Source organism: Ananas comosus, linkage group 17 (genome assembly GCF_001540865.1).
Source record: "Ananas comosus cultivar F153 linkage group 17, ASM154086v1, whole genome shotgun sequence".
Taxonomy (NCBI): Eukaryota; Viridiplantae; Streptophyta; class Magnoliopsida; order Poales; family Bromeliaceae; genus Ananas; species Ananas comosus.
The window spans coordinates 4,098,303-4,113,022 of NC_033637.1; the positions used below are offsets into that span (position 1 = coordinate 4,098,303).

The window sequence follows — 14,720 nt, forward strand, 5'->3', positions numbered from 1 at the left end:
ATGGAATGATTTACCTTGCGAATTATTAGTGAAATACTAGATCTGAAAGAGTAGCATTAGCAATCAACATTATAATGTTGAAATTTGTTTGTCGATGCATTGTGAACTTCAGCTTTTATTTGTCAGTTGTTTCAATTAGCATGCGATTATCTATAGCTAGACTAGCAAAATATTACCAGAGGAAAAATGCGTTCTAACGATATCTGCGGTATACTTTCGTCATAATTTTACACATGTTCTGTTCTTCGATTTCATTAGTGTTTGCTGTACATTTGAGCATCAGAGTCCCCACTGTCTTTTGTGATTGTTTAAGTTAAATCCTTTCCCTAATCTTGAAGTCATTCTGCTTTTCTCGTCTAGTTAACGAATAATTAAAAGTTGAACTTCGTTCGGAAATATTAATATTTCTACGCATGTTCGTAATGTGTACGTTCACAGAACTGTTACATGGATTTTAAGAATAATTTGTCGGTAAGAGTATCCTTTTTTGGATGGAGGTAAAATTAACACATGTCAGTGGATCGAAGGCTCTCTAATAAGGTGTCTTTTGGGAGCTTCTTTCTATAGTTTTATCCCTTTCATATATAACTGTTACTCTGCTGTTCTTTTTTCAAAATTAGTTATGACCTGCATTCACCCAGGCAAAGTCACATTGGCAGTTTTTTTTTTTTTTTTTTTTTTTTTTTTTTTTTTTTTTTTTTGTGTGTGTCCATGCATAATAATGCATCTTGTGGGGCTCCTTTTCTCGAGGAATTCTACACTGTCATATTTGCACCACGTCATCAATAGTAAATTAATTATATATTTTTTTTCAAACAAAAGTATAATAAAAATATTTTTTTATAATTATGATGGAACATATACTTTTAAAAAAAGATAATTTATTGATTTTGTTACGCTACGTTTATCAATATAACCATTGTATTCTAAAATTTTTTTCTTTTCTCGTACCAAAAGCTGAGTAGGATAGTAAACAATGTGCTGGACATGTGATGGAGACGTGCTCGAATAGTGTCCTGTGTCCTGTGTCCTGTAGGAAAGCCACGTGGCATCAACATTCGATGGTACGTGTCTGTTTGGATACCTTATAATAATTTTCATTTTGTTACGGAGAAATAATTGTATAATACTACGGTATATGTTTGGTAATCTAAGGTTTGAGCTCTTTTTCTAACCACAAATTTACAGGATTTTTGAGATATTTTTGTTGTTTTTTATATGCATCTAACTATCTGTTTGTAAGTATATAAACACTGTTTTTGATAATACCTAAAAATATTTTTAATACAACAAAATTAGAGTGTATCTTAGCAGGCCAGCTACTTAAACTGCGAATTCTCGAGCAATATTATTTCATAAATCTGCAAAGATTCTCTATTTTTTCGTATTTTTTAAATTTCTGCAGTAAATAGTATAGGAGTAGGGAACCATCATACTTTTTTCCAAAGGGAAAAAAAAATAAAATAAAAATAAAGGGACTCAGTTTAATCGACGGTTCTGCAGAAGAGGCCGTTTCGAAAAATATTATTTGCAGGTGCTGAAACATACTCTGCAACTGGGTTTCCATACTTGAACCTTTTTATAAAACGATTAATTCATTCTATTTAAGCCGGATTAGAGAGAGAAATTTTACAATAAAATTTAACCGGGGTTAGATATTTTTAGCAACTAGAGATTGGGCGCGCCGTCTATGAAAGTTCTAATTCCCCAGGTTGGTAAATAGGAGAGCAAATTACATCATTATTAACCAAAATTTTCACCAGACCTCGATAGATTTTTGCACTCCAATTTTCTAGAATTGGGTAGAGCTCAATCTTCATTTTTTATACTTAGATTATATATGATTCTTTCTAATGTAGAAATTACATGACGGTTGATTTAGCTGTCGCATCATCTTTCAGAGATATAGCTACTAGTCAAATTAATTCATGCTCACCGCTAAGTTATTGACTGAATTAGCTTATTTCCCACAGATTATCATATAATCTGTAATAAAAAATTTAACAATACCGACTGTTCCTAGAGCAAGTGGCAAAGGGCTTGGTGGTTGGTACTCGAGACCCAAGTTCGAGTTCCAGTTGAATCACATTTCCAATTAAGTTTATTTCTAAATGAAATAAACGAAGCGGGTAGCGTGCTATCTATTTCTCAAAAAAAAAAAAAAAATTTAACAATTGAATCAATTACCGCTACATTTCTCTATTACTCGAAAAGAAAAATATTTTGCTTACAAATGAATTTCACAATAATTCACAAATTCTACAGCTTAATAGATGGATTTCAATTTTGGTATTAAAAATCATGCTTGCCTCCACGTAATTTATACTTTACCACTAATTAAACATCGCAACTTATGCTAATTTGTAAGGTATTGTATTTTTTTTTTTTTTTTGTAAATATATCAATACTCAATAGAAAAATTAAGGGATCAGGCAAAGTAGCTCGATTAATATTTAAAAAAATGGGCCTGGTGATTCTTATTGTAACAAATTAAACTCCAGCAACATCAATACCTACCTATACATTATATCTCTTGGTGTTTGCCAGGTGGCAATTTCTCCTTCACCCCTCATTTTCACTCCAAAATTTTTACTCTCTAATCATTGCTTTTATGTAACGTCGCTTCCATGTAACGTCTGCCTCTTCGGCTTTCCATCTCATTAATTCATTTCCTGTAATGTCTGCCTCTTCGGTTTTCTGTCTTATTAATTCATTTTCCGTAACGTATGTCTCTTCGGCTTCCCATCTCATTAATTTCTTTTCTATAACGTCACTGCTTCGACTTTCCCCTCATTAGTTTCTATTTTCTAAGAGGCGTTGCCCGAGAAGCCCGTGGGCACGGCATATGACGTCCTCGACAACGACCTCGCCTACTGCATCCGCTCTAATCTCAAGCCCCACCGGCGTGCCGCCCTCGCTCTTGCCGTCAATGTCGAGTGAGTCAAATTCTAACCCTAGCCTCGAACCTTCCTCCCTCGATCTCGACCACTTAAATTTGTAATGTATAGTTATAGTGTGTATCTCTCTCCTCTAATGGTCTCGGAGGACGCAAAGTATCGGCTAAGATATAGACTTGCCGAAAAGTGGTTGAAGGCGCTGTGATACTTTACGAAATTGTCGGTGTTAGCAGAGAATGCCCTAAAGGAGGATACAAAGGGATCCGATTTCTATATAACAAATTTTTTTCTCCTATAATTTTTTTTTTATCCTTCGTTGTTTTTCATTGAATTATAATTTTATTCTAAAAATTTTAAAGTATTTTTTATATTATTAAATTTAATCAAATATAATTATATCCGTCGCATCGCGCGGGTTCCTACACTAGTGAGAAAAAATGTTGGAATAATATTGGTGATCATCACCCAACTGGTAATCTAGTGACCGAGTACAAGCCTATGAATGCCCTCAAATAGAAGTCTCCATTTTTATTTTAATCTAAATTATACTATCACATCACTTCTACATTATTAACATAAAAATATTAAATAAAATAAATTATTATTATAAAATATAATTATAATACTTTATAAAATTTTCGCCAACAATTTTCATAAATTAAAATTTAAGGACCAAAAATGTAACATACAAATCAAAGTATCCCGCACTCTTATTGAGGAGTTCTTAATTCACTACCACGCACTAGTTTTGCTTCTATCCAAAAATTATAATCCTCCTCTCAAATTTTTTTTTTTTAAAATTCTAATATTATAAAATATCTAACAAATTTTTAAAAAAAAATAAAATTGACACGTGACAGTCAATAGAGGGCTCCTAACCCGTAGGGATGCAAATGGTTCCAGGTTACTGGAGTTCCCCGTTTTGAATGAGGCGGTAGGTGGGAACAAAAAATGTAAAAATAATAATCCGCTCCCAATCCGCATTGATCCGCCAAATAAATGGAGCGAGAGACGGGATACATTTTTCTTCCTTTAATCCGTTCCGATCCGTAAAAAATCAGCCAAAAATTCACCCCGGTCCGATTTATCCCTAATGAGACGATAAATGGGAACCAAAAATAAAATAAAAAATAACCCGTCTCAAATTCGTCCCGCACCAACAAGAAATGAAGAGGAAGCTGGGAAACCTTCTGGCCTCCGGATCTGTCCCGTTTGCATCCCTACTAACCAGGCTTTGTCAAGGGAGCTCTCGACGAAAGTTTTATAAATTATAAAAACTTAATAAAAAGTTTTAAAAATATTAATGATTTTGTAAAAATTATCATTTAAAAAAAAAAAAATTGAAGGCTTTCATTTCAAAATTACCTGCAGAGCAGTCTTCTTTCCGCTGCGCCGGACCCGAAAACCCTAAAACAAGAAAAGTCGGCAGGAGTTGAGTGCAGAAAGTGCTGCGATTGGGAGGGAAAAAGAAGGAAGAAAGAAAGAAAGAGAGAGGAAGAGAGAGGATGCTGCAGTTTCCGGCGTTCATGCGGCAGTTCCCGTCGCCGCCGCTGATCCCTTCGTCCACCCTCCTCCCTGTCTGGACCGTCGCTCAAGACGACGAGCTCCTCCTCGCCATGGCCGAGTCCGATCTCGAAGAGAAGGTAGAATAAATATTCTTATCTTTACAATCCCTCCGTCCCCTTCTTGCTTGTCGCAACTCTTGCGATCTAAATCTCAGATTACCTCGTCGTGAATTCCTGCTTGTTTTGGAGCAGGATTGTTGAGTCTAAATATTTTAAAAAAAATGCACCGCTTTCTGACTGACTGACTGACTGACAGCGTAAGAATTATTCGACATGGTGTCAGAGCAGAGCTTTCGATTGTAAATCCCATTAGTGTTTCCGGACATGATAGGGTCGTTGAATATAAATAGTAAAAATACTGTTTGCTGACAACTTAAGCTTTTAGAGTTCGTTTGAGGGAGAGGTTACTAATGATGCCTATAATGAGAATGCCTCGTAACTCATGATAATCTAGTATTTCTAGATATCTCTAGTCATTTGTAATAATTTCGCTACTTTATTAACGCTTTTTATAACTATCCAACTTCAGTTGATTGTTTAATTGATTTTAATTTTTGCGATAGCAAATATGGAGGATTACCGGAATATTAGAAACCATGAACCAAACGACCGCTTCGAGGATGAAACTGGATGCTTGAAGCGATTTGTGATTTAGTTTGAAGGCGATTAATATAACCATGGAAGATTTAATTCGTAGAGAGATTTAACCTGTGATTTTTGGTGGTTCAGCCTCCTCTGCTGTGTATAATAACGGAGGTTAATCCTTTACAACCGATCACCAGGCGATTAATAAATATGCCGTCCTTCCATCTCCATCTCATGTGCATCTTGCAGTCTTCTCGCCTTTCCTCATGCAATCCATCTTCTTCAAATCATGAGGCTTTCAATTCAATTTACGTGCATCTCAGCATGAAAAGTAGCGGGATAGTTTTGGTTCTTTCTAGAAGAGATTTCCTATCATGGAAGTATCGTGAACAGACTGCCTATTTAAAATAATTTCTCTGGATAGAGATCTACTACTGTAATCCGAAATATGCCGCGTGTAAAAGAAGTCGATGATGTGGATTCAATCCATGGGTTAATAATTATTGTCACAATTATAAAACCAGCCCCTAATATCTATGATGTTTTCAACAGATTTGCCAGCACAAATGGCTTTTTATGACTACGTTTAGTAGGTGACGGCTCTGTCCATATTGAGTTATGCAACTGAACGTGATTTAACTAAAATTGAGGGATCTCTCGTCGCCCCGCGAATGTACTTTGATATGTAATTACTTGTCGCCATGAAAGCAATGTAATGTTCTTCCTATACAAGTGGCCTCCCATTTTTGTCTCAAATACGTACTGCAATCATCGTAGTAGTTAGTACTGCCTTATATCACCGACTAGTCAAGCAACTAACAGATTAAGCATATTTAGGTTTAGCATAAGCATATTTAAGTGTAAAAGGACACTCATTCGGAGGCCTAGGAGTTAGTGGGGAGAAGCATTGAGGGTGTCGTCTTGGTTCCTCTGTTGATCTTAGGGCTTAATTCAGCTATTATATTGCTTCGATGCTATAATTTCTTAGATAATATCAGGTAGAAGGTGGTTTGTTTTTCTGAGACAGAAAAGAAGATGAGAAAGCTGGTTGCTTTCTTTACTCCTACTTCTCCTCTGTAGCAGACACTGACAGTGAGCTTGTCCGCAGGATTGGATGACTCGATGGGAAGCTCGTGTGTTGTACATGTTTTTCCTTCCTTTATTTCAACCTTTAAACTTTTTGCTTTGAAGTTGCGTGGTTTATAACATCGCACAGAATCCAGTGAAAACATCTAAATAGCCCTGTTCGTTGATGCATATGTGTGGCACATTACTTGCTCTATAAACTTGATGTTTTCGAGAGGAACTTGTTCGTCGTGCGGCATTAATTCTTTTCTTCTTTAAGCCGGTGGTTCACAAGAACCTCCAAGGAGAGATGAGTTCTGTTGCGAAAGTGGAATGTTTATTTTATTTTACTTTACTTTCTTCACTATTGTCTTTATTCCAAGCTAATTTGTCTCACCTTCTTCCCGGCATTTATCAATCGGATCGTGTTTGATGCCTGATCTGCAGTTGAATGAAATCAGAAAGACCAACAGCAACTTGGTCGTGATTGGTAAAACGGCCGTCGACTACAAGGAAGAGATAGATGCCGAAGCGGAAGATGACGATGGAGATAATGTGGAGGAATCTGAGGGCGACGAGTTCGAGCAGGAGACCGGTTAATATAACCGCACTGTGTAAATAAATACAATTTATTCTGACAACTTATCGAAGTTTCCTCTTCGTGCATTTTCTTTTTCTCGAAAGAACTGCCATTTGCTTTCTCAAACTTTGGTTGGATATGTTGAGTCAAAACTAGATAAGTGAAAATCTTATATCTGTGTTGTACACTGGAGTGGCCAATCAAGATTCAAACCTAAATATGCTTATGCTGAATTATTTATACTTATGTTTTTCTCATAGAATCTCAATTGGGGCCTGGGAATTTTGGACCAGGATCTAAGATTTGAGAAGGGCACTTTGAGAGATACTGGAGAGAAGATCTATGCATCTTGAGAGGCATTTTCACATGCTCGTTGCTCTGTTTGATTGGCAATGTCCTAATATAAAAATGAGTGTTGCTACATATGTCCCAAAAAAAAAACCTTACAATACTGTTGATGACGTGATATTGTTATTATTATATTCTAAATATTAATTATTATATATTAAATATTATTATTAAATCTTAAGTATTGTTATGTGTTAGCCAATATATCAACAATATAATGGGCTGTCCAAAGCATGCATATATATATATATATATATATATATATATATATATATATATATATATATATATATATATATATATATATATATATATATATATATATAAGAGAGAGAGNCTCTCTCTCTATATATATATATATATATATATAGAGTTGAGCTAGAATACTATCGGTAGTAAACGAGCCGTTTTACTACCGATTTATTTTCGATGATAGAACTTTCAAATTGACGATCGGCTCCGTTGAGCATGATCTATACCACTTGAAGTATTTAGAAATCAAATTTCAAATCTTTTCGACAACATTTGCCTAATGATCAAAGGGTTTCAAAATTTGTAATTTTAATAGTCAATAATAGGCGTTTTCTCGTTTAACAGCGTAAAGATATTTAAATCAATTGAATTTTTGTTAAAAAATTTTTTAAACTATTTAAAACAAGATCTATACTCTTGATCTTGATTACAAGACTCCTATCATCATTTTTTAAAGAGTATTCATTTTTAGCCATTTATTTTTCTGTTCACTTGATGGATAAAAGAACAATATCGAAAGTGCGCGAAATTTGATATCTAGATAGTTTAAATGGTTTAGATCATATTTAACGGAGCCGATCGTCAATTTGGAAAGTCTACATCGAAATAAATCAGTAGTAAAACGATTCGTTTTACTACGATAGTTTCTACCTCAACTCTCTCTCCTCTCTCTCTCTCTCTCTCTCACTCTCTCTCTCTATATATATATATATATATATTATATATATATATATTTTTGCTAGAATACTATCGGTAGTAAACAGCTGATTTACTACCGATTTGTTTTTAATGATAGAGCTTCAAAATTGATGATTGACACCGTTAAACATGATCTAAACTATTTAAACTATCTGGAAATCAAATTTCACACATTTTTTGATATTGTTCTCTTGTCCATCAAGTGACAGAAATAATAATGGCTGGAAATGAAATCCTTCAAAAAAGTGTGATGATACATTTTTATATTTGAGATCTAGAGTCTGATCTTATTTTAAATAGTTTAAAGAATTTTTTAACAAAAATTTAGTTGATTGAACTCTTCTATACCGTTAAACAAACAAACGCACCATATCGGCCATTAAAATAATAGCTTTTGTGACCCTTTGATCAATTCAGTTAGTGATGCAAAAAATCATAAAATTTGATTTCTAGATATTTAAATTAGTAGATCATGTTCAACGGTGCGATCATCGATTTGGAGCTCTATCATCAAAAACAAATCGGTAGTAAACCGAGCAGTTACTACCAATAGTAGCCCAGTCAAACTCTCTCTGCTTCTCTCTCTCTCTCTCTCTCTCTCTCTCTCTCTTCTCTCTCTCTCTCTTCTTCTCTCTATTTATATATATATATATTATATATATATATATTATAATATATGTAGCCAGGACATGCTGTGCTCTCAGGAGCACGGAGGCCTCCGTGCTCCTGAGCCGTTTTCGATGATGGAATTTTCGAATCGACGATCGGCTCCGTTAGACTTGATCTAAGGTATTTGAAGTTTCTAGAAAATAATTTTTGCGATTTTTTGATATCATTTACCTAGTGATCGAAAGGATTCAAAATCAATAATTTTTAATGGTTGATATCTACCATTTTCAAGTTTAACGGTGTAGAAGTATTCAAATCGGAAGCACCAACTACTTTATGCTTCCGATAGCATAGTAGCTCTACACTATATATATATATATATATATATAATTGAGCTAGAATACTTTTAGAAGTATCATCCCTTTTTTACTTCTAGATTTCTAGTTTTTTTTTTTACTTTTAAGTTTCTAGCCCTTAGGTCTACTCCTTAATTACTAATAGCCCTTGGATCAAATACTATTCCACCTATCACCATCTACCACCATTATCCCAACTTTACATTTCTCCATCCAAGAGTTAAAAATACAAAAGCACCAACCTCTTGGTGCTTTTGAGAGTATTCTAGCTCAACTCTCTCTCTCTCTCTCTGTATATATATATATATTATAAAATTGGTTGTCGACCTACTCCAAGACCTAATCAGTTTTTTATTAAGATTGGCTCCAATGTTTCGGCATGTAATTGGGTTGAACTCTCTAGCCACAGCAATTTAACAATAGCTTGAGACCAAAGATTCTCTCTTCTCCCTTTTTTTTTTTTTTTTTTTTTTTTTTTTTTTTTTCTCTATTAGAAGAAGGACAGTTCTTCTCTTTAAGCCATTTTGTTTCATCAAAAGTGAAAAAGAGCGAAAGAATTTTGAGGGTAAATATTCACACTTTTGATATTTAATTCGCCACAAATTAAATTGACTTTGCTGTGACCAGTGGCACACCATTTACGAAAAAATAAAATATTAAAAAGATAAAACAAATTAGTTGCTATAATTTTTTTAATTTTGTGTTAATGTGACAACTTTCAGTAAAACAAACCAAAAAAAGATAGAACTTCAATTTCCGAATTACACACTTTTCATCAAATGAACAGCGATGGAAAGATAATTTTTACCTGAAATTTAATTCAACTAAAAGTTTTCTTTAATTTGAAAAACAAAGGAATATGCCCCAAAAAGCAGATGCTCTGTCCTACATGTTTAATCATGGTGGATCATCCAGGCCTACACGCCAGCTAGTAGTTGAACCAGCACCGGAATCCAATGTTCCGTCACAGGCCCACATCATCGTGCGATTACCGATTAGAGCCTTCTCATTTTCTTTCCTTTTACTTTTCTCGTCCCTTCTTTCCCCCCCTAATTAATTGCCATTATACTCGCTATAGGAGGCCTAACCTTCCCATAAAACTTCAGTGGGAAACTCTTTTGTTATTTTGGTGTTAATCTGAGAATTTTTCGAGTATTCTTTAATCTAAAATTTCAAAAATAAAATTGACGCATAACAGCCAATCTAATGCTATTCAATAAAATGTTCTTTTAAAAATTTCCCACTAAAATTTTATCCCCTTCCTCTCTCGTCAGGTCACCTGAAGGAAGACAATTTGATAAACCATATTATTCATTTAGGAACTGCTCCGCACCGGACTTTCACTAAGACAATTTGATAAACCATATTATTCATCCTGCTTCTGAATTTTAAGAGTCTTTTTCAAACTAGAAGTTCTCATGGGAATCTTTAATACTATATTAAGCTGCTAATATAAAGTAAGTCTAATAAGATTGAACAAGAAGCTCCTAGTACAAATTTTTGGTTAGAATTGCAAAAATTTTTGTGTAGCTTTATTATATAAAATTGTTCTGTCACTATCACTGCCACCACCGCAGTTAGCGCACTGCCACCACAGTGGTCGGCGCAACCGAAAAAATCGCCTCACGTCTCTTGTAGGGCGCAAGAGCTGGGTTCAATCTTTGGTTATGGCTTTGGCCCACGTCGTTGTTGCCACAACCCTATCGCAAGACCCCACTTGACGCAGCGACAAGGTTGTTAGGCGGTGTGCGCCATCAATATATAGATGTTATATTTTACACACTTTTTTTTTCAAAAAAAAAAAAAAAAAATAAAGAAGAAAAAAAAAAGAATATCGAAAATTAAATTTCTAAATGATTGTTTTTTGCCATTTAAAATAGTGTGAGTTCGATAAATTTGAGTGAAAAATGTGTTTACAAAATTAGCAGTAGTGCTAAGTATGGAAAGGTCTCATTTCCTCTTTTCCCGGTGGAGGAAAAATTCATCCAAACCGGGTAAAGAGTGAAAACTAAGTTAAAAAAGAAAAGAAGTAGAAATAAAATCAAATGAATTTTATGAGTAAATTAATTGCTTTTAAAGAATTTAGTGTATTAATATATTAATTAATGTTGTGGTTCATTTTGGTTATGTAAATTAATTTAAATTTATGAGTACGATTTTTTAATTGGTGTCCAAAACCACAAAGTCCCCGTTACCGCGTTCTCCTGGGTGATTGTTCCCATCGCCATTAATGAACCTGCGGAGCACAAAGGGAAACAATGTTAGTGAAAACGAAATCAGTACCCCAAAGGCCCAAAAAAAAAAAAAAGGAAAAAAAAAAGACATTAATGGCACGGAATATAACGCACCAACCGTACGAACGAATAAAAACACACGACACACATAACGGACGGAACGGGGCGAGGCAAACGGAAAAGATAACGGAACCCTGACGGGATGTCGAACGGAAACAATGAACGGGGGATATGGTCCAACAAAAGAACACAAGGAAAGGCCACAACGAAGAGACGACGACGAGGAAGAAGTAGTAGTAATCAAACTCTTTTTTTTTGCCATTTTTTATTATTATTTTTTGAAGCTTTTTTTTTTGGGTCCTTAATAATATTTGTCCCCGTTGTATTAAGAAAGAACACGTTACAATCTCCCTCAGTGTTCATTCGCAGCAAAAGCCTCCGATCCCGTTTCGTGCTCCGTTCCGTTATGGGTTTTCTCTGTTACCTCGATTATGAAGTTGTTTTTCCCGTTCGGCTCGAGAAGGGGGAGGAGGAGGTGGCGGTGGGCGGAGATTCACTGCCAATGGCTCCCGTGGTGGACGAGGAACTCGCCGCCGTGCCCGCCGACGGCGGTGGCGGCGCCATGGCGGAGGTGGTGGCGATGGTGGTGGTGGTGGTGGTGGTGGTGGTGGTAGCTCACGGGGTCGGGTGGAACCTCGGCGGAGCGGCGGCGGCGGCGGCGGCGGATGGGTGGAGGAAGAAGCGGAGATCGGCGGGGAGCGGGGCGCGCGAGGCGTGGGAGTGGAAGGAGGGGGAGATGCTCCTCGCGGCGGCGGCGGAGCAGGAGGAGGCGGCGATGGGGAAAGTGGAGGGGGGACTAGGGGTTTTGGTGGAGGGTTTCGGGGGCGGGGGCGGAGGGGGGAGGAGGAAGGCGCGGATCTTGAGGGGGAGGAGGCGATCGCGGGTCGCGAGGTCGTACTCCTCCACGAGGTTCGCGAGATCCTCGTCGGAGGTGACGGAGACCAGCGCGTCGAGGTCCTCGGTCGGGAGCTGGCACCGCAGGTACACCTTCTCCCACCCACACATCTCCTTCATCTTCGCTTCTAGCTCTATATTCCAAAATCCAAAAACCCACCATCAAATCCAAATCCAAAACCAAACAAAACCCAAATCAAAATCGAAATCAAATCGAAAGGGGAGGGATCGATCGGGAACCTTGGAAGGGGAGAGATCGGTGGACGGAGAGGACACGGGTGTCGCCGCCGACGTAGCGGAGCTTTCCGTCGGGGTAACGGGGGAGGATGCGGCCGCCATAGCTGCAGAGGAACTTGATCGTCCCCGTCGCCGCGGCTGCGGAGGAGGTCTTGGCGGTGGCGGCGGCGGAGATGTCGTCGAAGGAGCCGAACGAGGCGCACGAGGAGGACGACGACGACGAGGTCCCCACCATGGCTTCGAAACCCTAGCAGCAGTAGTTAGAAGAAGAAGAGGAAGAAGCGTAGCGGTTTAGAAGGGGAAAGAAGAAGCTCGAAGCTTCTCGAATGAGGAAGGAGAAGAGGGAGGAGGAGTAGCTCCGGAGGGGGCTTCAAGCCTCATCTTGGGAACCTACACCCCTTATTTATACTATGAGGGGAGGGAAGGAGAAGGGAAAGTGAGCTTCGTTAACTTCATTATTACAAGTTAATTTTGATGCTAAATAATAAATAAATAGTATATAAATGCTATTCCTCTTAAGAAAATAAAAAAATATATACATATATATATATTCTACTTAATTTAAGAAAAGGCCAAAGGTTACTGAAGCTGCATTTGGTTCGGGTATAAATAAGAACTGTTAGTTCTAGACATAGGTACAAGTTCAGATTACTTAAATATAAATAAGAACTGCGTTTTGGTTCGGGTATAAATAAGAACTGTTAGTTCTAGACATAGGTACAAGTTCAGGTTATTTAAATATAAGTAAGAACTGCATTTTGTAGTATTCAAGTTACTTAAATTAAAAATTATTTTACTCATTAAAAATGATAATTAAATCACTATAATTTTGTAGACTAGCTAGTAAATTTAATGACAAATTTTCTAATTTAATCGACTCAAATTAATCAGTTAAAAAAAATTAAGAAGCTAAAAACAATATAAATCAGCAAAATTAAACAAATATTATACTTTAAATTGCGATCATAAATATAATAACTTTTCAACCGTCAATATGAATAGCATTACAGATGACTATTAAAAAGTTGTCTTAATTTTTAAAATTTTCTTTCGTGATAAATAGCCTTATTAGAAGTATATGACTATAATAAAATGATGATTTCTTTTATTTTAAGCTTTCACATTGTGATTCTAACTTGCACACTGGTTCATTGAATTTGGAATTTATTCACTTTAGTTTGGGACCAAAAAAAATATTCTTAGGACATTCCTAGAAGAAACATCCCACAAATTTCTAAATTTCAAAAACAGTTGTAAGTCTCCTATTGGACCCCCTCCCTCTCCCCCTCTTGTTCTTTCGCTATTTGACGCGGACCTAATAAATAAATATAAGTTGCTATTTCAATGATTTAATGCTAATTTATATTACTTACTTCGGTAACTTATAATAATCACGAATATTAAAGTGCTGAGAAAAAAAAAAGAAAAGAAAAGAAAAGAAATAAGCTATATAGGTTAAATAATCCAAAATACTTAGGCAGAGCTAAAATAAAATTTTTTATCCTAGTTTTAAGATTTCAAAACTAAGCCCTAATTATTAGAAATTTATTCTATAACCAAAAACTCATAAAAATTATTAAAAATTTTAAATGAAATGAAAAAATAATAATAATTTTAAAAATGAAAATTAAATTTAACTAATCTTTCTGACCTCATCATTGGAATACTTGTCGCACCACTCTTTTGACTCTTTGATACTTTTCTTCTTTCCTGTGCAAACCTCATTACACCTTTTTCATTTTGAGTTCAAACATACTATATTTTCTCTTATTTGCTATCTATTATTTTATTAATATAAGTCCTATTAGGTAGGAGTGATAATTTGGCTCGCTGTTCGTGAGTCAACTCGTGTTCGGCTCGAAATGCGCTTGAGATTGAACCGCTCGTTTAGTAAACGAGCAAAATACGAGCTGAATTTTTCAACTCGTTTAATAAACGACCCGAACACAAACTAGAATCAGGTCGTTCGTATTCGGCTCGATTACAGCTCGAATATATATTTATATATAAATAAATAATTATATATATCATGTAGATTTTTATTATTTGATTTTTAGCCATCCTAAATATAAAACCAACTCAATTATAAAAAAATTTATTTATGTGTAAAGTTTCAACCATTAGATCAAAGTCTAATAGGTAAGATCTCCAAAATTTATATTCTATATATATGTCCTTTCGAGTTCGGCTACTATACTCATAGGATCTTTTTATATTCATAAATTTTTGACCGTTAGATCTACTTCGACCATTTTTATTCGTTAGATCATACTATTCAAGCAATCAGCTACACAATCCTAGGAGACCACTATCATCTCAATCGATGATTACTATCATCC

The 14,720-nt window shown here is 35.8% G+C and overlaps 2 protein-coding genes and 1 long non-coding RNA gene across 3 annotated transcripts; 1 reads left to right on the forward strand and 2 right to left on the reverse strand.

Annotated features, from left to right (window-relative positions):
• Positions 4,249-6,938, forward strand: LOC109723123. Its single transcript, XM_020251344.1, has 2 exons — positions 4,249-4,540; positions 6,560-6,938. The coding sequence occupies exons 1-2, from the start codon at positions 4,403-4,405 to the stop codon at positions 6,710-6,712; spliced, it is 291 nt and encodes a 96-aa protein (XP_020106933.1). The 5' UTR covers positions 4,249-4,402; the 3' UTR covers positions 6,713-6,938.
• On the reverse strand, positions 9,613-11,870 carry LOC109723050. Its single transcript, XR_002219598.1, has 2 exons — positions 11,675-11,870; positions 9,613-11,192 (listed from the first exon to the last, which is right to left on the reverse strand). It is a non-coding gene; the product is annotated as an uncharacterized LOC109723050 (long non-coding RNA).
• LOC109723365 lies at positions 11,875-12,768 on the reverse strand (the record flags this gene model as incomplete). The annotated part of the gene is made up of 2 exons (XM_020251701.1): positions 12,385-12,768; positions 11,875-12,278 (listed from the first exon to the last, which is right to left on the reverse strand). Coding segments are annotated over exons 1-2 (636 nt in total), but the record flags the coding sequence as incomplete, so codon positions are not given.

Excerpts from the sequence above, each read along its gene's own strand:
- LOC109723123 (XM_020251344.1), top strand. The coding sequence starts at position 4,403 with ATGCTGCAGTTTCCGGCGTTCATGCGGCAGTTCCCGTCGCCGCCGCTG. Across the intron at positions 4,541-6,559 it reads AGTCCGATCTCGAAGAGAAG|TTGAATGAAATCAGAAAGAC; the intron begins GTAGAATAAATA and ends CCTGATCTGCAG.